Genomic DNA, 25,495 nt, shown 5'->3' with positions numbered 1-25,495 from the left:
GTACGGATGGGAAGATGAATAATTAAATAAAACTGGAAAGAAGTCACTCAATGAACAACAACCAGGTTGTAACATTTTAATACAATTTCTTATAAAACAGAAAACATTTACGTCCTTCAACATTTTCTCATTTTCTGGTCCAGTGTCTAAAGTATTCACTCACTAAGTTCTGAGAATCTCCTGAAACGAGTTTCAATTTCTACCCACACGTCTCTTGTTCCATATGAAAAATAACTCAATCCACATTCAAACTTTTTTTTAAATTATCTACACAGCAGATAGTCGCTAAAATTGTCATGTTTTACCGCAACAGGACAACAGAAAACGTGGTAAAGCATTTCACCTGGACCTCATGCTACAGTACGGATCAAGTTGCAGTCTTTGAGTTTGTTCCACTGTCATGCACAGCAGGTTCAGATTCACAGATGAGTCCAAATGTCTAAATGTGAGCATCCAAACTTCTCCTTAACCCTTTAGCAAGTGTTATCAGGCATGCAGGAAGGTTGGAGGTGCTTCTTTTATGTCCAGGCCAACCAGCGCCCCCTGTTGGTGGAGTTCATGGTGCCAGGCGCTGTCGGTCCAGGTTCACCTTTTGGAAGAAAGCCTTCCCAAACTCATAGCTGCTGATCATGACAGCACAGGCTGGCGCCACTTTGATCACTCTGGGCAGAAAACCTAAACAAAAAATAGTTTTTTAACTCCTTGGAAAAGAAAACAAGAGATTTTTATTTAAAATATGCCTGTGTGTGTACCTGCAAAGAGGCCTCTGTAGCCCAAAGCAGACCAGATCTCCTTCATGATGTGCCAAGTGGAAGTGGTTCCCTTTCTGGAAACTGGAAACAAACAGCAGCAGGTTCATTTTAAGTCTTTTTAAAACTTTAAATCTTTTTAAATACAGGCGATGGAGAGCCAACCTCCCAGAGAATCCATCTCTCCCAGCTGGATCTGCCGCCGAGTCTTGACCACGTCGAACGGCAGCGTCAGGACAGCAGCAACCTGGACACACACACACACACACACACACACACACACACACACACACACACACACACACACACACACACACACACACACACAGTAAAATTAAAATTTTTTCAAGCATTTTTATTTTGATTACACAAATCAATAAGTTATTGGGCCATAAGAAATAAGAAATAATTATTACATTCATACAAACTAATCATGTTACGGTACGAGAACTTTCAACTCAAATTAAATGCTTAAAAGCAATATATAAAGAAAGTTACTTAAAAAATAATTTTCGCAAAATTTTCTAGCATTTAGCAAATAGAAATAATTTTGGTAATTCTGACAAACCATAAATAAGTTTAGTCAGATTTAACTTTAGACAGTGAGGGAAAAAACGTTTCTAAACCTTGAAAACACCTGATTCAATTCAAGCACTTTCAAGGATTTCAAGCACCCTTACCAACACTGCATGCACACAGAGAACAACATGAAGATAAGATGGAGAGATGCAGCATGAAAATAAAGATATTTTGTTCAAATTCAAGCTTCTTTTCCCCAAAAGTCAAACTAATTTCCATTCTTTTCCAGCCCTGTTAGTGTTTAGGAGACGTTGCTGCCAGGATCTGCTGTACTTTCTGTCATTCAAAGTGGGACAAGACTGTTAGCGCCACTGAAGACTCACGGCTCCAGAAACGGCTCCTGCAGTGAAGCTGATGGAGAAGTTGGGCTTCGACGTTGCGTATCGCTCACACAGCTGGGCCTTCACCAGTTCGTAGTTAAACCAGTACAAAGCTGCAACAACAACACAAACAGCGCTAAGACAAAGACCCGGGTATCACTGAACTCCATCTACAATAAACCTATTAATAGCATGATAAATTAGAACAAACTCAATCATTTCCAATTGATTGATTTACTGTTTATTTTTTTTCAGTTTTTCTATAAAAAACTGGATGATAAAAGTCTTCAGTCTGGTGTTTTGGTCTCAAAAAGCCCTTTTTTAAGTACATTTCATAATTCATTTTATTTGTTGCTTTGTGTATTATTTTGGATATTAAAAATGTCTTCTAGTTACAGTATTAAATTTTCATTAGATTTTACATTTTTTTTATCTTTGAAAATGTGTTCTTACTTTATAATACCATTATATTACTTGAAAACCATCTCAAAACAATATTATCATTTATCGTAATAAACTCTGGGACCATTTATCATCCAGCAGATGATAATTTGTTATTGTGACAAACTGATTCTACAATCACAAATTAGTTTCAAATAGTTAGAAAAGGAAAGGAAATGTAAGTAAGTAGGATGTGAGTGAATCTCACCAGAAAAAGGCACGTCTCTGAGAACAGTGGGCCCCCACCCCCTCCACAGAGACAGCATGCCGCTCTGGGCCACCGCCGAGCGGATGCACACGCGCAGCTCGCTGTAGCTCAGCTTCCTGGATTGCATTTTGGTCCTGACCAGCTCCAGAGGGCTGATGACCGTCACGGCGCCCACTACCATCAGAACAACACGTTACAGATAAACAACAACAGAAAAACAACAGCAGGAGGTTTTTTTTCTTCCTCTTACATCTGGCGAGCCCTCCGGCCAGAAGAGGAACATGGCTGCCCTGGAGGCCCAAACCGAACCACAGGAAGTCCCTCAGCTGGTCGTAGCAGGTGAAGTAGATCACGGTGGCTGGGACGGCCATCACCCTTCACACACGTTAAAAACATACAAAGAAACAGTTTTTATTTAGAAACAAATAAATTGCTCAATAGAGTTAAACACACAGAACCATGAGGAGAAAACTGATCGTTTCTCCCAGACAAAGAGCCGCTCCACCAACCAGTGGTCGTTTCGTTTATATTTACATTTATTCAGATTATAGATGGAATATTGGGCCAGACTTTTCATGAGAATAAAGTTACACCAGCAGCAGAATAAAGTAACAACCAGAAGAAAGTAATAAAATTACCAGAAAAAAAATAATTTTAATAACAGCAAAGTTTCCAGAGATCTGAAATAAACAGTACAACTGAGTTTAAAAATAAACTCAGTTGTTTCTACAATCATTTCAAAGTTCTGCTTTTGATTATAATTTGATAAAATAATGTGTTAAAAGATTAATTATTTCCTTACTTGTTAAATTGATACCAAAGTATAACTTCACAAGATGCCAAACATTCCTTATTTTCATGTTTTAATTATTTTTCAAGGCGTCTTCATCAAATTTGGACTTTATCCTCGTATTATTGCAACTTTCAATCAATCAAATTTTATTTGTATAACACATCAACAAACCTTTCTTATATTGTTATGGCTTTATGATTTTATTCTCTTTATTCTGATAATTACATTTTTCTTTCTTAGCCTAGCCCTGATACTCCATCATAGGAAATAACAGAATATGTTTATGACCCAGTTTTCCAACAGCATTTAAACACACCATGCTGCATTTGTATCTGTGTGTAAATATAGTTTTTGACCAGGAACACGTATTTATCCATTTTTATGCAAAGAAACCTTTGAGGTTCAAAATAAAACTAATCTGGGAGTCAAATTGTAATATTTATGTAACTTCTGAACACAGACGTTTATTTTGTATTCATAATTTCTTTATATTTGTGTGCATCTGAACACATGTTAGCAAGAACAAATCAAGTTTTAAATATGCAGAGATCTGTTACAATGTTAGAAAGAAAAACAGTGTCTGATTTGTAAAACTAGACGGCATTCAGTAACAGAAATCTTTATGGAAAATTGATTTTTATTCGTTTTTAACTTTGAAGGAATACTAAACTGTAATTTATTTCCCGGTAAAACAAGTTTGAGATAATTTGCTCTGAAACTTTATTTCTTTTATTTTGGAAAATAAAATCTTAAAAATCATTCAGGAGCAGACCATGATGATCATGTTGACTTGAACACAAAAACAGATTCAGGTTTGCCGACTTGAAGCTGTTCAGATAATATGTGAAAAATCTTTTACCATGCCGCATCTCTGCAGTCATAAGCAGCTTTCTGTCTGTTGTAGTCAGACTGTCTGAGAATGTTAACTCTATGCAGAAATCTGCTGAGTGGACAAACATGTCTGCCCCGCTTCCTGCCCTCCAACTTGTTTTCTTTTCAATTCATGGAGAGTTTTCTCAAATTCAGGGAAAACTGAATCTAAACGAGCCAGACTGCATTTAAATTAAACAATAACGCCTCAAAAACAGGCAGAAATCAAAGCGCCGCCCTGAAACTCACAGCGTCGGTGGCAGCCCACTCCACAGAGAGCGGAGTCCCTCATGACGGGTGATTTTCACAAAAGCATCCTGCGTCAAAAAAAACATCTCAGTGAATTACGCAGACATTAAAAAAATCATGTAAAACCTGCAGCTGTGATGCAGCTCACCAGAGTGCCACTGAAATGCGTCGGTGTTCGGTACCAGCTGGAGCAGCTGGTTCCGTTCTGGCAGACGTAGATGTGATCCATCAGGCCGTTGCAGTACAGAAAACATTTCCCTGCAGAGAAAACACCCAGCAAAGCTTCAGAAGCTGCGTGCTAATCAATAACCTACATGTTGACTTTCTCCCCTCAAACTTTGCTTCTGAAAATATCAACGTGAAACAACAAAAACGGGGCAACGACACTGCAGATAAGACCAGGGCCGACCTTGCTACAGTTTATTTTGGGTTGATTAGTGGCCGAATAAATAAACTATCGGAGGTTATTTTAGCTTCACAAGCAGAAAGAGTTCATCGAGGCTGAACAGAAATATATTTATAGGGCTGCAGCTAACGATGATTTTAGTTATCAAATATTGAGATGAAAAAAAGTGGAACGTTTTGCAGCGTTTTTTACAATATTAGAAATGCATAAAAAGATGTAAATGAAAAGTCAAATTCATCTTTAAATAAGAAAATAAACGTTTTATTACATAAAATGCAATAATGGCATTCCTTTAGTGAACACTTGACCATTAGCAGCTAAAAACTTAATTGTGTTAAAAGCTCACACATTTATTCAGTCTTAATTTCTTATTGTTATTATAAAACAATAGGAAACTGTTTTATTTGCAGAATTTGAATCAAGTGAAGTTAAACTGCCACTTGAGGAGTTTTACAAAATAATTTACGGAAACATTTTCTTGTTGTTTTTTTAATCTAAATTAATCAATAATTTCAATAATCAATTAATAGTGATAAATCATTTCAGCTCTCATCTTTATTATTATTTTTTATGATTTGTTTTCTGTGAAAGAAGTCGTAACAGCTGTTCTGTGTAGCAGCGGCTTGTTTGAATTCCCAGATGAAACTGCCTGCGTGAGACAATTAATCAATTACTAAATTAGATGACAATTATTTCAATAATCACTATTAATTTGATTAATCGTTTCAGCCCTATATATTTTCCAATCAGACCGGAGTGCGCTGCTGCAGCAGATCAATACTCACATTTGGACGAGCGGCCGACTCCACCCCATGGAGCGGATTCACGGCCCAAAGCTAGAAAACGAAGCCAAGGTGGAGCAGAAAGAAAGCCGTTTGAGGGGTTAGCTTCAAACGCAGAAGCAGTTAGAGAGCAGCCATCTAAACACGACGTGAGGAAACAGTTTTCCTACCCTGGTGGAAGGGAGTCTGCTGAGCCTGCAGCCTTATCTTCACAACGTCCAGCGGAGTGACTGCAAACAAATCCACACAGCCAATCACAACAGGAGCAGCAAAACAGGTGCAAATAGAATCACAAAGGAAAAAAACATGGGAGTAAAAACTCTATGGCTCTTGCTCTTGTTGCTTCTATATAAGCTAACCAAATAGAGATGTGAGGAGGGCTCCAGTGCCAGAGGCCAGCATCTGCTGCACTGGAGAGATCGCAGCCACTGGGCCGCCAACGGTCCGCTCCCCCATCTTGCCCACCTGTCAGACCAAACATAAACAAAACATACAAAATAGCAGGTCGAAAACATCATGCACTGGTCCAACAAGCTACAGTCCAGCAGGAGTGAAGAAAGCTGCTATCTGTAGCAGATTTAATTAAAAAAACAAAAACTAAACAAGAGAGACTGACTCCTAAATGAAAAAAATTACCGTGCATTGAAGCCCGAGATGTCTTTTTTAACTGAGCAGGGTATGTCTAGGTGGAGTTGTTAAAACAAGGTCCTTGAAACATTGTGATAGCTTATCTTTCACATGCATGCTGCCTCCAAAGCCTCGCCTCCTGATCTACAACAAGTGACAGCCGTCTCAAACCGGTTTCCCTACAGGAGGAGGTGTTTCCGCTGGCATGTCCACTTCCTGGGGGCTCACTAATAATGAAACGTGGCCATTACAGCCGTATCATACATAGGGCTTGACCAAATTAGTCAGATTCTTTAATGGTCACAGGAATAAGCTTGAAAGCTATATAATCTTAACGGAAATCTCTCACGTTACACGACAAAAACACCAAAACAGCAGCCTTATGTTTACAGGATGCACGTTTGTTGTATGTAAAACACTAGATCCATAATCTAGCTTCCTAATAGAGTGGATTAAGGCTTCATTTTGTTTGTGTTTTAGCATATATTTCAGCAGCTGTACGCCATGTTCTTTTTCGCAATGCTGAAGTTCGCTTCCGATTCTTTCCATAAATTAGGTTCAGGAGAAATGTTAAAAATATATAAGTAGATTGAAAAAAACAGTCTACAATTAACAAGTCATTATTTTTATTTCTTGAACTAAAGTGGACTAAACGTATTTAGAGTCCTTAAAAATAGCGGAATAATTTTTTTTTTTTTAGGCACTCAATGTGAGACTAACTTCAGTGCATTTGTCTTTCTCGAAAAAATACACCAATAATTATTTTTTCTTGGTGAAATGTCGATATGTACTAAAACTACGCGTTCAACAAAGGTGAGCAGGAACTCTTAGTTTCAGATAAAATTGTCTAATCTAGTCTTCAAATGTGGGTGTTTTGCTAACCGCTAACTGCAGAACGTTGATTAGCTCGGTAGCCATCTTGCTGTTTACAAGCTGCGAAGCTTTGCTATAAATTATGAGTTGACGTAACCCACCTCTTACTTTAGCTGCCAGCCTTTTCCTGAAACATAGGTGCCTTCACCCATGTCAGTTTCTCAATCTGCGGTAATTCGTTTTACTCAGGCGCTCCATTACAGAGCATCCCGAGTACAAAACGTTACCAACGTCTGGCCTCGCCGCCGCACATCCTCTAGCGTACGCGAAACCCAGATTCAAAAAATATCTGCGTAACCAAAGAAACAGCCCGTTCGACAGAACGCATGATTTGTAGATCAGCGGTTGGACGGACTCGGATCCCCCTGCTGCTGTTTCAGACGCTTTGGTGCCATCTAGTGGGCTGCAAAATCACTGGCTGCACAAGGAAGTTTCGTGTAAATAAGTTTTCTGTTAGATTAAGTTACCCGTTATAACTACAAACCATGCAACTTGATGACAAAAACAAACAAAAAATCATTCAATGAACTCAAAATTTTTTAAGTTTAGTGAATAAACAGTGCAGACTGAGAGATCCACCTTTCGCTTCCCCGCCCTATGACAATAATAGGGGCGTACTCGGGATGATGCAGGTTCGGCAGGACTCTTTGTGGGGGTTCACTGTGGTGAGACGCAGCGGGGAAGCTCCACTGTCACTACACAACAGCCTTTCTGTCTTCAATAAAGGTAAGAACACTGTAAAAACCTCTTTTACTCTCAATCCGTTGGAAAAATGCTAACAAATCGTAACAAACCGCTATGGCTGAAACTTAAAAAGTACATTTTTTTTTATTCGAAAAAAAAAAAAAAGTTTTAAGTTATTCAATATTTATGCACATTTCGCATGTTTTTCACATGTCTTTGTATTATTTATATATATTAAATATGTATTAATTGTCATTTTAATGACGCTGGGAGTGTTGTGTACACAACACTCTCCTTTGCGCAGGGAGACAAAGACAGTATGATAAGGAAGTACAGTACTACCACAGGAAATAAACAAATATGTGTAGACACTGAGGTTCTGTAAATGTATGTTTCTTTGTGTCAAACGGGCTAAAATATAAATAATAACCCATCCTATTCAGTTCACACAGACTGATTTTTATAACAGAATTATTGTTTCAAGGTTATCTGCATAACTGCTCAGAAAAACCCATGGAATCTAACAGTTTATGCTGCTATTTGAGGACTCAAACAATAATTTTTGAAAGGGGAAAAGGGGGTTTTAAGTTTCACTTTACTTTTTCGAGACTTCCTGTTAGTGAGTGCTTTTCACTGCTTGCAGATGCAGACCTGGGTTGTGATCTGTTGGGCTATCGTTGCCGTGGTTGGTGCAGATGAGTGTCCAGATGGAGGCAGGTGTGCGGAAGGTCAAACCTGCTGCAGCAGCCCAACAAACAGCTATGGTTGCTGCCCGTTTGATCAGGTACATGTGGCTGCACAACAAATTTCTCTAAGCATCTTTCTATCTGGGGTACAGAGAGAAAGACAATAGTGGGATACTATATTATCTTTTTACTAGTACAATACAAGATAATTCTCATTATTGCATTGCATATTACTTAGAAACTAGTTTCTGCAAATAATACAACACAGACAAACAAATAATTTATTAGCATGTTACGAAATTAGTTTTTCACATTTAATTTTAATTTTTATGTGTACAAAACAATGAAGGAAGTGTTGTAGAGCTAATCAACACTTCCTTGTGTTGCATAGTTGGATTAGTTTTAGTTCCTTAAATGGAATTTATAGTATATATTCCACTCTTTAGTATAACAGCAAAAATAAACTATGTATTTCTCTACATTATATTAACAAACAGATATAGTGAAACATATGTGACTGATGACTGGAGTAAACATTTATGTTATTTTTTCCACAAATTTAGGCTTCCAACGTTTAAAAGCAGAAAACATTTGTTCATGCAAAAACTATTTATTTCAACACAAAATACATATATAATTTGTGAGAATTTTCAATCTACAGACAAAACTTAGTTGTAAGTCAGTTTTGTCTGATTTCTAGTGTCCTGAGATAACTGCACTCGAAAATAGACCAAAATACTTGGTAGGATTTTGTATTTTTGCAGTGCATGTATTTCTCTTTATGGCCCTTTAGCTTCACCCTAATTTTAAGCTGAGTTGCTTAAGTTTTGCTCCTCAATTATTCACTGTTGTACTATTCTTAATAAATATTTAATCACAAAAGGCTTCTGCACATCCTCATAACGCATTCCGCTGTGACGTACTGTTTTATCCTTATTAGGTCCATGTCGCAGTTAAATTGACATAGCAGATAAAGTTTCTGTACTCTAAAGTAAACGTTATTCTATAGTAGCGCTATTCATATCGAAAGGTTTTTTTATTACTGTATAAAGTAGATAAAAGAGCTAGTCTCATTCAGAGTAGGAGATATCCGTACTAACTTTGGTAGTCAAAGTGTTCCCGCTACTCCCGTCTCCAAAGGCTGAATGCTGTGAGGATCACATCCACTGCTGTCCAGCAGACACGATCTGCGACCCAGAGGCGTCCCGTTGTGTGAACGACACCGTGTCCATCCCATGGATGGAAAGGACCTCCGCTCTCCAGCCCACAGTCTCTAAAGTATGAGTAACATCCTCTTGTTTTCATCCACAAACCCGGTTTAAGCATACGTAATTCTTATGAGACGTCGCACTTCCGTGAACTTGGTAACTGACAGCCATCTTAGCAGGCAGTTGCTATGGAGTTGCTATGACAACAGTGAACCGTGAAGCAACAAGATTAGAACTAGTGCTTACCGTGTTCCTAACTTATAAACTGTATAAATACATTACAACTATTATTGTATTACATTTCCGAGTACTCTAGCTACCTCTGTGTAATACTAAGAGGAATATCAGTGATATTTACTGTAGTAAGTACTGCCGAAGTAGCAAAATTAGCTTAGCGAATGTAGCTTTTAGCTGCTAGCTAAGACGGACTTGTAGCCGACGTGTATGTCATGGCTGAGCAGAGCGCCCAAAAATTGTACTCAATTTTACTACTTCAGCATATTTTTACTCAAGTAACAGCAAAAAGTAGCTGTCCAAGAAATTACTTAAGTCAGACTAGAAAGTATTTGGTAAAAAGTCTACTCAAGTAAGTAACTAATCAAATTATCAATCATTTAATATTTAAAAATTACATTATCAGACAGACCAAAATAACAAAAACTGCAGGTGTGTGTCTGTTTCTGGTGAATGTTTGGTAAAACATGTTTGTTCTTCATTCACTGAAGTTACTCAGAGTGGGTAGAGTATCCATACGTTTTATTCAAGTAAGAGTAGAAATACTTCATAAGAAAATTACTCAAGTAAAAGTAAAATGTACAGCATTGTAAATACTCCTAAAAGTATTTTTTTTTCTCGAAAATGTTACTCAAGTAAATGTAACTGAATAAATGTACTACCCAGCTCTGATAACAACTATTACTCTGTTACAATTTGAATACTTGTCCACATCATCTGACATATTTGCCTTCTCTGTCTCACATGGGTCAATCCCAACAGCAGCCATTTTTTAATATACCTTGATCTCGCACATTGGTCAAGAGTATCCACAGATTTTATTTTTATTTGCCGTAAAGACATGAGTTCCTCTATGCGTAGCGCATGCGTTTGCCTACTAAGATTGCTCAGATCACTTTTAGTTCAGACTGGTGGGAACTATGTATTCTGAGTGGCGTTCCTCACTTGTTGTCCATGCAGTCCTTCAGGATGATCAAGTCCTACATGGGTGAAGACGACGATAACATCTGTCCTGATCAGTCACGATGCCCTGCTGAGTTTTCCTGCCTGAAGACTTTGACAAAGTTTGGATGCTGTCCGCTAGCGAAGGTAATCAAATTTTAGTTTTTGAGCCTTAAAGCTACAGTATGTAACTTTTATAAGACATATATATATATTACATATTTGTTGAAGTCATGACTATTTTATGACAGCATGGTATGAGACAGATAATCTTTGAAAAAAATGTAGCTCCTCTGCCTTGTCACACAAGAAACAACCAATCAGAGCAAGGAGGCGGGTCTTAGTGCTGTCAATCATCTTCTGTTATTCTCCCCCTTGCTCTGTGCTACATTGCAGCTAGCACAGCCTGTTATGAATGCTCAGGGGAGTTAGCATAGCCACCGATGGCGGATAAACTGTTTTCCTTTAACGGTAAATTGTTCACGCATGTGGTTGATTGACAGCACTAAGCCCCTCCTCCTGGCTCTGATTGGTTGTTTTCGGTTGGAACAATGCATTTTGTCAGACTGGAAGAGTAGCTGAGGGAGACGGTGGAGGAGATCGATTATCTGTCTCATAACAAACTGTCACAAAATATTTAGAAATACAATCTTGTCATTTTGGATAAGTGAGTGTGTGAGGATTTTATGGATGTTTTTCTAACTTGATGCCATCCAACAGGGAATCTCCTGCTCTGATGGGAAGCACTGCTGTCCTGAGGGCCACCACTGCAGCATCGACAGCCGCTCCTGCATCCAAAAAGGTTGGATTTATCATGATATTTATCTTTTTCAGTCTTTCATCTTTATTTAAGGCTATAAGTAACAATTATTCTGACGATTTATCAAATAATCGGGTAATGAAATCAGCAGATTCTTCATTTAACCTCATAAACCTTTTTTATTCAATATTAAATACATTAAAAGATGCAAACATTTAATTACTTTTTTAGAAAGGAAAATGAACATTTTATAAACTAAATGCAATATCATAGCATTCCTTTTGAAGCAAGGAAGGCATTTTCAGCTAAAAAAATGATTTCAACTATGCTAAAAACTCTGCCATTTACATCAATATAGAGTATGGCTGATGTGTTGACTAAGACATTTTTGTCATAGTTTTTATTGATTTATTTAGTTTTTTTTTTTTTTGTTTTGTTTTTTTAAAGAACGTGTGACAGCTGTCCGGTGTAGCGATGGCGTTTCCGAATGCCCAGATGAAACAACCTGCTGTGAAACTCCAGAAGGCAAATGGGGTTGCTGTCCAATGCCAAAGGTATGCACTAATCAGTCTTCAGTCATATTGCTCCATAATAGTAGGACTGGACACTGTGAGCAAGATAGTAAAGGAGGGAAAAGTCAAGTGGATGATTTGCATGACCCACATCGACTCACATCCAAGTTATCGCATCTTTATTGTGTCTTATCCTGGGCTGACGTGTGACTTTATTGTCCAAACAGGCTGTGTGCTGCAATGATAAGAAACACTGCTGCCCTGAAGGGACAACATGCAACATTGAACAAATGAAATGCATTTCCATATCTACCAAAAAGGAGCTGCCAATGTGGGCTAAGTTCCCTGCCAGACAGAGAGCAGACTGGGAGAACCAAAACGGTTAGGAATGTGTGTCAACTGGAAGGACTGGTGAGCTGGACTTCGCTATAACTAAGAAATCTGGGTGTGTTTGTTTTTCCAGAGGGTGAAGAAATTACCGCAAAGACAGCCGATGAGGAAGAATCAGAGAAATCCATTGAAGCTGCTACAGCCAGTCCACTTCCTCCTTTGGAGGAGGAAGTGGATGTGTCATCTGTTACTAAGGCAGATGGAGGTGAAATTGTACTTCATGCTTCTTCAAAGTAACATTCACACTAACAAGATTATTCACACTGTACTCAAATAAAAGTAGGACTACTTCAACATATTTTACTACAGTAAAAGTAAAAAGTAGCCATCCAAGAATTTACTCAAGTAAGAGTAAAAAAATCTTTAGTAAAAAGTCTACTGAAGTACTGAGTGATCAAATTATCAGTCATTTATTATTTAAAAATTACATAATTAGACTATATTAGATTAGACTATATGTATATAAAAATATAAAGTTAAGTGTTGGAGTTTGAAGCACCAAAATTACAATAACACATATAACTAATAAAAAAATTAACAAAATTAGGCAAAAGAACATTTTCCCAAATCAGTTTCTTTTAATGTAAATCTTATTAAACTTTAATAAAAACTGCAGGTGTCTGTGTCTGGGGATGTTTTGTTTGTTTTTCATTCAGTGGGTAGAGAAACCAGAAATTTTACTTCAGTAAAATTAGAGAAATACTTTATAATAAAATTACTCAAGTAAAAGTAAAAAGTACAGCGTAGTAAAAATACTCCTAAAAGTACATCTTTTCATAAAATTACTGAAGTAGAGTTACATACAGATTAAAAAGACACAAACACATTTTTCTCACAATCTGACATTTAGGATAGGACTGTTTAAAAACAAAATTTTCCAGCAGGAGAGTTTGATCAACTGAAATCTGCTTTTTCCTCCTTCAGTCAACAAAGTGGCTTGCAATGAAACGGCCGCCTGTCCCGATGGCTCCACCTGCTGCAAAACAAGAGAAGGCGGCTGGGCTTGTTGTCCTCTGCCAGAGGTAAGCTGAGACAATTTCTTAGAAATGTTTTCACACCTGATATATTGGAACCTGAAAGGGAACCCAAAAGTCACATTGTGCACATTTTTGTAGTTCTATTTGGGTGCCTCATTCCTTCCAGGAAGCACTGCAGGGAAAATAAACATTTAGTATTGAATGTTTTTTATGTATACACTTAGTCAGTTTGATAATAGGCTAATATAAACTCTTAAAGCCTGTTTTGCCTTCATTATAAGCCTTATGTAAAGCTTTTAATTTTTTGCAGCTCCAGACAGTTTTGTTTTTTTGTTCTTTTGGTCCAATATGGTTCTTTCAACATTTTGGGTTGCCAACCCCTGGCATAGACCATAGAGCTATCCTGACCTATTCAAGGAAGCATAGTATGTCAATTTTAAAAGTCCAAAGTGCTTCTGAGTAATTATTTAATTCTTTTTGTCCACCATGTCATCCTCAGGCTGTTTGCTGTGAAGATTTTGTACACTGCTGTCCAAAGGGGAAGAAATGTAACTTGGCAGCAGGAAAATGTGAAGATGACCTTCTCTCCATCCCCTGGTTTGAGAAGAAACCAGCGATCTCCAGATCGGGTGTGGAGGTGCAGGTGAAGGATGTGCCATGTGACGACACCACCGCCTGTCCCGATGGCACCACCTGCTGCAAAACAAGAGAAGGCGGCTGGGCTTGTTGTCCTCTGCCAGAGGTAAGCTGAGACAATTTCTTAGAAATGTTTTCAAAATTGATATATTGGAACCTGAAAGGGGACCCAAAAGTCACATTTTGCACTTTTTTGTACTTCTATTTGGGTCTCTACTTCTAAAAACAGACAAAGCTCTTAAATAAATGACACAGCCATATTTGGGCAACAAATTAATGTTTTTGGTGTCTGAAAAACGAGCCGCTTTAAAACCTCCGGAATACGACATCATACTGCTCCATTACCAAGCAACCCAAGCTGAGTTTCAGCACGTACAATGGCTGCTGGAAAACAGAAGTGTTTTGTTGTTGAGTTACCATCCAAAAACCACTCGCTGCATTCTCATTGGTTGTGCAGGAGGCCCCTCTTCTGCTTTTCTAAGATGTTGGCTTGTATAATTGTGCATCTCTTTGTAGCCATTTTCACATACTAGTGTAAATGTTGATTGGATACAAAGGGACAAGCGGTCCTACAAGCTTAAGACTGGAATCTAAGAATGCAAAAAATGTGATGAACATGATTTGCATAGACCGCGGCTCAGCAACCCACTGCTCCCGAGCCGCCTGCGGCTCTTTAGCGCTACTCTAGTGGCTCTCTGGAGCTTTTTCCAAAACGTTTGTAAATGGAAAAAGATGGGGGTGCGAAAAATATTTTTTGTTTTAATATGGTTTCTGTAGGAAGACAAACATGACACAACCATTCTTAAAGTTTTCCAATGCTATAAAAATGTGTAGAATAAATATTAAACTTCAACATTCCTGTAAAGGAAGATTTGCATCGTAGCCTGTGACCTTTCTTCCAGCTGTGCGGGGTGTGAGGCATGTGGCTGTTGTAAACAAACCGACAGGTGTGTGACAGGTGTGTGTGGTGGGCCATGCATAGCGAAGGGGAAAAGAGAAAAATAGTGGAGGAGAGATTCTACAATTCTTGGACCGAATCATTTGCGTTCATGGCTAATGCTGAAGGATTACCTGAACGTTTGCTCTGTAGCGAGAAGTCGTCAAATAACAAAAAGAGTTCCGTACTTTCTGGACTATTGAGCTCACCTTACTGTAAGCCGCACCTACATTTATTTTGAAAAAAATGAAAAATAAATAAATAAATAAAAAACAAACTGAAAACGTAAATATATAAATCTCACCAGGCTATAAGCTGAATGGTTCAAAGGGTGGGAAAAAAGTAGCGGCTTATAGTCTGAATAATACGGTAATGTGGAAAGACATTTCCAGGGAAGGCGCTATATTAGCTCCCTCATGAAGATTAAAGTTACATCTTACATGTCTGATGTTGAGAAGCTGTGCAGTGATGTCCGTAAACAGAAGTCACATTAAACACATAAGAACACAATCCTGCCTTATAGGCACATATATTTAGTAACAAAGTGATTGTTTTTATAAACTGAAGCTTGGCATCTGCACAGAAATCAAACTTAAACTGTATTAATTTAATTTTATATACTTTAGCTTTTCAAAAGGCAACTGCTTTATTTTTATAACTGCAGGTTGTGTTTTATTGCACTCCTTTTGTTGCCCAGAGAAGGGGCACGTTATGCACGTTCCGTTTTGTTGTTTATTCGCACAAGTTGTTTTTTCGATCACACACTTCACGATGATTATTTATAAAGAGAAATTGTCGTTATGCAAACTGCATTTGGGAGCAGATTTTCTGAGTTCCAAAAGGAAAAAAATGACCCTTTCTCTGTTGATCTACATAATAAAAATGGAATCAGAAATCTGATTTCTAAATTGCATCTTTTTAATTTTATCAATGCAACAAAACACTATACATTAATATTGTAAGGGAAGGTAAACTTAAAGCACTGTCATACAACAGAGTCACATGGTGCCTCATTCCTTCCAGGAAGCACTGCAGGGAAAATAAACATTTAGTATTGAATGTTTTTTATGTATACACTTAGTCAGTTTGATAATAGGCTAATATAAACTCTTAAAGCCTGTTTTGCCTTCATTATAAGCCTTATGTAAAGCTTTTAATTTTTTGCAGCTCCAGACAGTTTTGTTTTTTTGTTCTTTTGGTCCAACATGGTTCTTTCAACATTTTGGGTTGCCAACCCCTGGCATAGACCATAGAGCTATCCTGACCTATTCAAGGAAGATAGTATGTCAATTTTAAAAGTCCAAAGTGCTTCTGAGTAATTATTTAATTCTTTTTGTCCACCATGTCATCCTCAGGCTGTTTGCTGTGAAGATTTTGTACACTGCTGTCCAAAGGGGAAGAAATGTAACTTGGCAGCAGGAAAATGTGAAGATGACCTTCTCTCCATCCCCTGGTTTGAGAAGAAACCAGCGATCTCCAGACCGGGTGTGGAGGTGCAGGTGAAGGATGTGCCATGTGACGACACCACCGCCTGTCCCGATGGCACCACCTGCTGCAAAACAAGAGAAGGCGGCTGGGCTTGTTGTCCTCTGCCAGAGGTAAGCTGAGACAATTTCTTAGAAATGTTTTCAAAACTGATATATTGGAACCTGAAAGGGGACCCAAAAGTCACATTTTGCACATTTTTGTACTTCTATTTGGGTCTCTACTTCTAAAAACAGACAAACTCTTAAATAAATGACACAGCCATATTTGGGCAACAAATTAATGTTTTTGGTGTCTGAAAAACGAGCCGCTTTAAAACCTCCGGAATACGACATCATACTGCTCCATTACCAAGCAACCCAAGCTGAGTTTCAACACGTACAATGGCTGCTGGTAAACAGAAGTGTTTTGTTGTTGAGTTACCATCCAAAAACCACTCACTGCATTCTCATTGGTTGTGCAGGAGGCCCCTCTTCTGCTTTTCTAAGATGTTGGCTTGTATAATTGTGCATCTCTTTGTAGCCATTTTCACATACTAGTGTAAATGTTGATTGGATACAAAGGGACAAGCGGTCCTACAAGCTTAAGACTGGAATCTTATTATCTAAGAATGCAAAAAATGTGATGAACATGATTTGCATAGACCGCGGCTCAGCAACCCACTGCTCCCAAGGAAGCATAGTATGTCAATTTTAAAAGTCCAAAGTGCTTCTGAGTAATTATTTAATTCTTTTTGTCCACCATGTCATCCTCAGGCTGTTTGCTGTGAAGATTTTGTACACTGCTGTCCAAAGGGGAAGAAATGTAACTTGGCAGCAGGAAAATGTGAAGATGACCTTCTCTCCATCCCCTGGTTTGAGAAGAAACCAGCGATCTCCAGATCGGGTGTGGAGGTGCAGGTGAAGAATGTGCCATGTGACGACACCACCGCCTGTCCCGATGGCACCACCTGCTGTAAGAACACGGAAGGTGCCTGGGCCTGCTGTCCTCTGCCTAAGGTTAGCAAACCAACAGTTGACCTCCAGAGAATTTGAAGAATATAGTTTCTGGAGCCGCGTTTTAGGGATTATACTGGTAGATATTGGGTATAAACACGTTGCAACGTGACATCTCATCTTCTGCTGGCGGATTAAAACCTGCTTGCTGACAATGACTAGCATTGTTGTCGTCATAATGTGCTAAATCTTAAAAGTATACGTGACAAAGAAGAAAAAGAGACGCAATGCTTTACTACTTATTGTCAACACTACAACTAGATTAAAAGGTCAGGAAAAAGTTTTAATTCAAAAAGATCAGTGAAGGGAAGTAGCTCAGTTATGCTAGCTTGACTTTGACAACCTTAACATGTAGGTCTGCTGCAGAATTTGGTCCGTTTCGGTTCTGTAAAATAAAAAGGCGACCCACACACCAACTCTCTGGCCAGATCATCAGTAGAGCAGATTTTAAATTAGCTAATCAATCACCTTTGTTATAGATGCAATGTGGTAGATTGTCTATATCATCTCTTAGCATTGAGTAACAGCAGAGGTATCGCTAAATGGCTAACAAACACTAATTTCGTCCAAACTTTCTGAAGGAAGTACAGACACTTCCTTTAGAAGGCATCGAGTACCACCTTTAAAGGTGGATTTTTAAAGGTGATCTATTATGCTGCTCTCTCCAATGGCTGCAAATGTATTTTATTTTGTCTGACATTTTATTTGCTAGGCGGTCTGCTGTGACGACCATCTGCACTGCTGCCCTGAAGGCACCACCTGTAACCCGACCAGCACTGGTTGTTTACAAGCTTCAGCCTCAACGTCCGTCATGCTGCAGGTCGCTGCGTTCACCACTCCGGTACCCACCACAACAACCCAATGCTTGGTGACAACCCCAGCAGAGTCCAGTGAAGAGGATGAGCGATCCATACAAGAGGGAGATGATGAAGAGGAAGAGGAGGAGAAGGAAGAAGAGAGGAATCAGTGTGATGATCACACCAGCTGCCCTCAGGACACAACCTGCTGCTTTATGCAGTCGTCTCAGAAGTGGGGCTGCTGCCCACTGCCAAAGGTGAGTTCTGCTACTCGCTAGCCCGGTTTAGTTTGCTTTAATACATTAGAGTTCGTTTTCCTAGAAAGTCTGGTTCGTTTGAGGAGGTGTGAATGTGTAATTGAACTCTGATACGAGCCAAAAAAGTTAACTCTGATCCACCTACAAACTTTGGTCTCTGTTTGGTTGAAGTGAACTCAGGCGCAATTCAAATGCATTTTGAACGTCAAACGGTCCAGAGACTGTTCCAGAAGCAAGAAGTGGGTTACAGGGCAGAGCATTCTGGGTAAATACAACCAGAACAAATGTGCTAACCTGGCGCTAACAGAAAAAATGGCTCACGTCTTTTGCCGAAGAGAAAAGAAAAGTCCTACAAGTGGTGAAATCCTTTTCATGTTTGTTTACATTTTGTGAAAAATAAAGTTCTTCAGAGATTTTTGTTCCATCTCCCTTAGTGATTCTTGGTGCAGCGCCCCCACAGGCGAGGAGGGGAACAGGTTTTCTAAGCATTTGGTTCAGTGCAGTTTGGAAGCACAATGCTGCATTAAGGCCATTATAGATTAAATAAAGAAGTAAATTTCCACCAAATATTTTTTTATTATGCAATCTAAGAAATTTTCTAGACAAAACATAATAAAAAGTTTATAAAAATAGACATTTCAAACTCAGAAAATGTACAAAAGTCAAAAATCTTTGAATTTTTACACTCATGAGTGAGTTTAAAAACGTTTTTTTCTATTTACAACGGCCCAAATTCACTTTTGTATGAAACTGAACCGCAGCAGCTAGAAATGTAGAAAATGTTACAACTTTAGTCACTAGTTGAACCGAGTTTACCAAACTTTGAGGTGTGAAAACACTCTTGAGCTGAATAATTAAACTTATAAAGACGTTTTAGCCAAAGCAGTGCTACAAAAATGTGACTCATGAATCTGAACTGTGTTAATTTCTTAATAATAATGTAGTGTAAGTACCAGAATGCATTTTCTTTTATTGAAGTAAAACTAGAACTACACAGCTGATTGTGGCTGGCCTTCCACTACTGACCAGAACTTCACAATGGCTCTAAAGGTCTGAGTCTTTTGTGGTAAAAAAGGAGAAGTTAGCCGTAGAAACGATTGTAGATACTTATTGAACAACCTACAAAGGAAGCTAAATGTCAAAGTCGTGCAAACAAGCAAGAAGAGGCTATTTATTGTAAGTTGCAAAAAAGAACAGCGATGATTGTTACCAACATTACTGACACAAACCCCCATTATTGATGCAGATTCCTCAAAATAGGAAACATTTTGGTTCAGTTTCTCAACTACAGGCATATTTTTACTTATAAGAAATATTTCAAGGACTACACTGAAAAAAACACATTTTTACCAAATATTCTTGCTCTAGTTTTTTGTGCAAATATCTTAGTACACTTTAAATGAGATTAAACTAACTCATACATAACTTTTCAGCAAGACATTTGAGCTATTTACAGTTAATTCCTTAATATTGATACAAAACAAAAGTACTAGTTATTAGTACATTACTTCACTTATAACAAGATATTGTTCACATGTTTACGTTATGTAACTGGAACTTTTCCATCAATGTGAAGAAAATATTGACTTAAAACAAGCTGACAACCTGATGAAACATTACATGTAAGTTAGTTTAGCCTTTTTTCAAATCTACTGAGATGTTTTTAGTAGAACCTCGACAAAAATACTTGGTAAAAATTTGTGTTTTTACAGTGTATCTCAGACTGCTTGTTTTTATGATTCAAAAACCACTTTTCCTGGAGTATCGTGATATTTTTTACCGTTTTCTACAAATAAAAAAAAACCTAAAAAACATAAACACATATTTTACTGAACTAAAAAAGAACAGAATCCAGATATTTAAACCATTAGGACAAACTTTTTGTGTTTCATATAAATGTTTTCTAGAGTTGAAATTGAGTTTTGGAACCTGCAGCATGTTAAGTATTATTTCATTTGAGTGTTTGATAATATATTAATGCTTTACAATAAAATCAAAACCTGCAGAATTACTATCATTAAATTTTCACAGTACCACATTAGTTGTCTGCAGTGTTGGCTAAAGCAGATAATAGATTATTGATTTTATTTTCTAATCTGCATACATTTGGCATCCAAGAGGCAAATTTCACCACCAGCATTTGTAAAATAAGAAAGAAGATTTGAAACTACACTTAATTCAGCCACTGACAAGCCAGCTAATACTTTTGACCTTTAAACTTACTTTCAGTTCCATTTTCTATCATATGATAAGTATCTTATCACCCACACAGCTGTCACACCAGAGTACACTCAGGCGCAAACAGTGTTTGATCTGACCAAAAAAATCTGTAATACCTTTTATCACACTTACTGGTGCATTTTAATTTAATAAAAATATAATAAAAAGTTGTACTTATTTCCCTGAAATAAATTAGATACATATATATAATTTATTCTTGATAATTTGCTTGATGCTTGTGGCTTACAGGCTACACTGCAAAAAAAACCCAACATATATATAATAATAATAATATTTTGTCTAGATTTAAGACCCAATATCTTCGTACAATCGAAATAAAACAAAACTAACAGGGAACATTTCAGCAAGAACTATGAGCTTGTTTAAAATAAATAATTCCTTTATATTGATTTTAAAAAGTACCAGTTCCAGTAGCAGATTTTACACCCATAACCAAACATTTTTCTTGTTTTATAAGTGAAATAATCTGCCAACCGAAGCATTGCGTTTTTTTTAAACAATATTAAGGAATTGTCTGAAAAGTTACTATTAGTTTTGTCTTAGTTAAAGTTCACTAAGATATTTGTAATAGAAAAACTCGGTAATATTTGTTCTGTTTCAGATTATGGCTTAAATTTCTTTTGATGGTTGTATAATAATATTTAGTCATATCTAAGGTACATTTTTGGTTTATTTTAGAATAGTTAAAATTAACAGTAATATTTGCCTGAAAAAGATTACATTGAGTAAATAAATGCATGTGTTTTAAATACTGTCATGAGATTGATGTGTCAGTGTCTTTAATGCCAAATCATGGCACAGGAAGTGGAGAATTTAAATTTAAATGCGTCTTTTTTTCCTGAGAGTTCGGTCTTAGTACTGAAGAAAGCAGAAGTAACAACCGAACCGTACGGCCGATGTGAAAGTCACACTTCCAACTCTCACTTCTTCTACCAGGCTGTGTGTTGCGCCGACGGCAGCCATTGTTGCCCTGAAAACTACAAATGTAACGAGGACAAGACGACGTGCGTCAGAGGGGAAGTGGAGATCCCGTGGTACACCAAACTCCCCGCCGTTACCAGCGTCCAGGTTGATCCCAACAACATCCAGTGTGACGACGACCACCAGTGTCCTGAGCACACCTCCTGCTGCAAGCTGTTCACCGGCGAGTGGGGCTGCTGCCCGCTGCAAAATGTGAGATTACCAGCTGATTCCAAATTTTTAAAAATGATCTTTGCATGTTTTTTCTCGGCCATCGTCCTCTGCCAGCCTCCTCTTTGAAGAACAATTTTATTTTTCTCTGAATTCTGAGAATTGTGAAGTTGTATTATTATCATTATTTTTTTAATATCAGCAGAATAACAAAAAAGATTTGCGCACATTTGTAAAGGAAGCTGAGTGCAGCAGGGTTTGCTGATGTAATATAAGACTTGGTGTTTTCTCCTCAGGCGGTGTGCTGCTCAGATAAGGAGCACTGCTGCCCAGAGGACTACACCTGCGACGTCGTCTCCAATAGCTGCCAGAAGCTCATCTTGCTGCAGCTGGAGACGGTCCCGCTGACACCGGTGTTCCTGCCGGAGTACCATCTTCAGCTCACGCCGCTGAAGCACAGAAACGTCCAGTGTGACGGGCAGAAAAGCTGCCCGGACGACAACACCTGCTGCAGGACGTCTGCCACCACCTGGGGCTGCTGCCCGGCTCCTAATGTACGAAACGCTTCACTGTCTTACAGACACACACACCTTGAATCATGCATTTATTTGGCATAATTAGTTCATCAGTTGTGAAGTTAGAATAGGATCTTTAATCACAGTGTCACAAAATGCACAGATTTATCTAACAACACTCCAGCATTAAGTTTCTGATGCATTTGATGCTGCAAACTCCAGTGGTTGATCACTAGACCAGACGGATATTTTCTGGATTTCTAAGCATAAGTATGGAAAAAGATTAGTGCCACCAAAAAAAAATTATTACGTTCTGACTTTAATCTCAGAATTTAGATTCTAATCTTTTATCTTATTTCATTTGTCGTTCTTTGGTTCTTTCAAAAGTTCTTTTTAAATTATTTCCAGTTTTAGTGAACTAATTTCTGAGCCTAAGTTTGCTTTCTTGTGCTTTTCTTGAGAGAATGTCTTTTACAGTGAAAATGTGTCTGAATTTGTACGATATAGACAACAAGACGGCATTTTCTATCGTCTGACATTAAAGTTTGCTTGATTATAGGAAACATGAGCAACAAAAGTAAAGGAGAAAGCCATAGAACTGTATCATAAAATGCTTTAAGTCCTGTGATGCTGCATGGAGTTATTTAACCTAGAGCGCCCTCTGCTGGCCTTGCAGGCGGTGTGCTGCAGCGACATGAAGCACTGCTGTCCCTCCGGCTACACCTGCACAGAGGAAGGCTCCTGCGTCAAGAACTCCGGGTTCAACTGGCAGACATGGGACATGTTCTCCACCAACAAGAAGAGAGCTCTGATTCTATGAAAACATGCTGAAATTAATTTCTACTTGAAAAAAATAAATCTAAAATACATTTAATACTTTGTGCTAAAACGTGGTAAATGGTGAGCAGTAAAACTGAATTGCGCTTAAGGAGACTGTTGGGGAACGTGAGCTTTGATTGAAAAGTTTCTGTCTGCATGTTTGGTGCAACAAAATGTTGTTTTTCTTCTGCACACACAGTTTAACACTTGAAACTCTAACAAATCAAGAAAAAACCGAAACACTCAGAATGCAACATAAATCTTCTCACTAAATCATTGTTGTCATGATCTGCTGCAGCTGCCTTTTGTTCACAAACTGCATTCTTCTGTCAATAATCTGTAATTTTTCTCTAAATCAATAATAACCACTGACAGATTGGAATGGACTGTTAAATTTAAATGATTAACATTTATTTTGTTGGTAAATCAGCTTGGGACTTCATATTGAATTGAAAAAAAACTGTGGATCATTTATTCATTTAATTCTTTTCATCAATCAAACTTATTGATTTGGGGCAAAACTATTAATTTAATTGTTCCAGCTTAATTAAAAAACAAATCTTTGTTTTCCATGAAACTAATAAACAAGAAGTGACTTTAAAAGGTTTTTGTCTCATTCTTTTTTGTATAATAACATGATAAATATAATTTTAAGCTAAACCTGCATCATTAAGGAAACCATTTTGTTTTTTAACCCTCTTAATTAATTTTGTTGATTATAATAAACAGCTATTTCCAAGCTGTTCCGTTATATTGGTGGGTGCTGATGGTAGGTAAGCTACATAGACAATATGTTTGCAATTGAGACCAGAATCCCAGGTTTATTGTACTCAGGGGCCTGAACAATTTTTAAAAATATTTTTTCTTTTAATTTGAATTGCTAAAGCTATTTTTTATTTTTCACTTTTATTTGCAATAATTAAAATAAACTAAAAGTGCAATACGTTAATAATACAAGATGTTAACGTCTGATTTTTGTCTAAATGGGATTTGCAAAACATTTTTGATATGATACATGAATATGATTTAAAACATTTGCATTGTTTAAATAAAAAATAAATAAAATCAAATGCCCACATGCATTGTTTTTGAGTTTATTGTCTGTAAGATTTTCTGGTTTTTTTTTTTTTTGTTTGTTTTTTTTAGGGAAGTTTAGCTTAGTTTGGGTTCCCACAAGTCTGCCGTTTAATGAAAATCAATCTATGTTTTCAAATTAAATTCAAAAATACCCTAAGGGAACGCAATAAATTAAGAAAAAAGTTACATTTGTGATCCTATTAACTATTAAATCAAATTAAAAGCAAAAACAGACAGATAAAAATAGTTTACATTATGTATTTCATTTTGTACATCCTATATCAAGTCTTTATGTCAGTGAAAATTGCACTGACACAATTTGATTAGCCAAACCATGCTTTGGTTACTTTGAACTCCCCTTGTGTCATAAACTTCTGCCACCTACTGACAAACCCACGAACCTGTAGAAGGTCACAAAAATTGCAGCACACCTGGTAAATATGAAGTAACTTATTCTTTAACATAAAAACTAAATATTAATGTTAATTTTAAGACCAATTAAACCGTTATAATTGAGGGAAAATGCAGTGCTTGCATACCAGGTTTATGTTAAATAAATAAAATACGTCTTTAAAAAAACGCCTTGCCACATTTTGCCTTCCATACTTGTTGCAGAAGACTGCACTAGTAAACAAACCACCCACGTATTTATAAATATAAATGTAACAGTACATTCCCTACAAACAGGAGGAAAAAAGTATTTGAAAATTTTATTTTGAAAGTTCCAGAATCAACTCTGTTTCCTGTGAGTTAAAAAGCAGCTTTACAAACCTGCGCACTGTAAGCGACGTAAAAGAGAAAGAAAGGTGAATGTAATGCAACGTCAACCTAAAAATCAGGGAAACTCCCAAGGAAGTTGTGGCATTTTACTGTTACTGCATAAATATTATATGTAAAATATGAAGAATCTTTTTATTGGGAGACATACTCTTAATTTTATTCTATTTTATGTAATAAAATCTGATGATATGAGTTTAAATAGACTAATATGTCTTGGGAAATCCCAGATGATGATTATGCCATTGTTTATATTAGAGTAGGGTTTCTGCAAATTTTAAAGTCCAGAGAGAAATTTCCCCTCTAGCTAAATAAAACGAAAAATACAGAACCTTTAGAAAACAAAAAAAGACAACCTGTAAACTTATATTTCTGAAATATAATATAAAACATTAGATCCCTAAACAAGTGCTGTTTCTTTTAATGTTATTCTGTTGTGAAAATTCAATGCAATAAGTTATTCTCCGATACATCTTAAAACATTTGTTCGTTCTTAAGTATTTTAGTCGAAATTATTAGGCGTTATATTGTGGAAGAT

General features: G+C 37.3%; 2 protein-coding genes across 4 annotated transcripts; one reads left to right on the top strand and one right to left on the bottom strand.

The window, feature by feature from the left end:
* Positions 1 to 62: 62 nt before the first annotated feature.
* slc25a39 (solute carrier family 25 member 39) lies at positions 63 to 7,185 on the bottom strand. 3 transcript variants are annotated; one of them, XM_044101470.1, is made up of 13 exons: positions 6,999 to 7,179; positions 6,034 to 6,251; positions 5,757 to 5,862; positions 5,568 to 5,627; positions 5,401 to 5,451; positions 4,358 to 4,467; positions 4,210 to 4,277; positions 2,548 to 2,672; positions 2,298 to 2,471; positions 1,652 to 1,761; positions 915 to 996; positions 753 to 833; positions 63 to 675 (listed from the first exon to the last, which is right to left on the bottom strand). In XM_044101470.1, exons 3-13 carry the CDS (start codon positions 5,851 to 5,853, stop codon positions 557 to 559), a joined length of 1,077 nt encoding a protein of 358 aa, XP_043957405.1. In that variant the 5' UTR covers positions 5,854 to 5,862; positions 6,034 to 6,251; positions 6,999 to 7,179; the 3' UTR covers positions 63 to 556. The 3 variants fall into 3 exon arrangements, with proteins under 3 accessions (XP_043957405.1, XP_043957404.1, XP_043957406.1); XM_044101469.1 differs by lacking the exon at positions 6,034 to 6,251 and having other exon boundaries at positions 6,999 to 7,185; XM_044101471.1 differs by lacking the exons at positions 5,401 to 5,451; positions 6,034 to 6,251 and having other exon boundaries at positions 6,999 to 7,180.
* A 319-nt stretch (positions 7,186 to 7,504) lies between these two features.
* Positions 7,505 to 23,706, top strand: grna (granulin a). The gene is made up of 16 exons (XM_044101467.1): positions 7,505 to 7,623; positions 8,225 to 8,365; positions 9,408 to 9,545; positions 10,670 to 10,798; positions 11,372 to 11,453; positions 11,859 to 11,965; positions 12,151 to 12,304; positions 12,387 to 12,518; positions 13,238 to 13,335; positions 13,790 to 14,032; positions 16,219 to 16,461; positions 17,104 to 17,346; positions 18,056 to 18,397; positions 21,575 to 21,811; positions 22,066 to 22,323; positions 22,961 to 23,706. Exons 2-16 carry the CDS (start codon positions 8,225 to 8,227, stop codon positions 23,102 to 23,104), a joined length of 2,691 nt encoding a protein of 896 aa, XP_043957402.1. The 5' UTR covers positions 7,505 to 7,623; the 3' UTR covers positions 23,105 to 23,706.
* The last annotated feature ends 1,789 nt before the right edge of the window (positions 23,707 to 25,495 follow it).

Source organism: Gambusia affinis, linkage group LG19 (assembly GCF_019740435.1).
Source record: "Gambusia affinis linkage group LG19, SWU_Gaff_1.0, whole genome shotgun sequence".
NCBI lineage: Eukaryota > Metazoa > Chordata > Actinopteri > Cyprinodontiformes > Poeciliidae > Gambusia > Gambusia affinis.
This window is presented reverse-complemented; position numbering and strand designations above follow the sequence as displayed.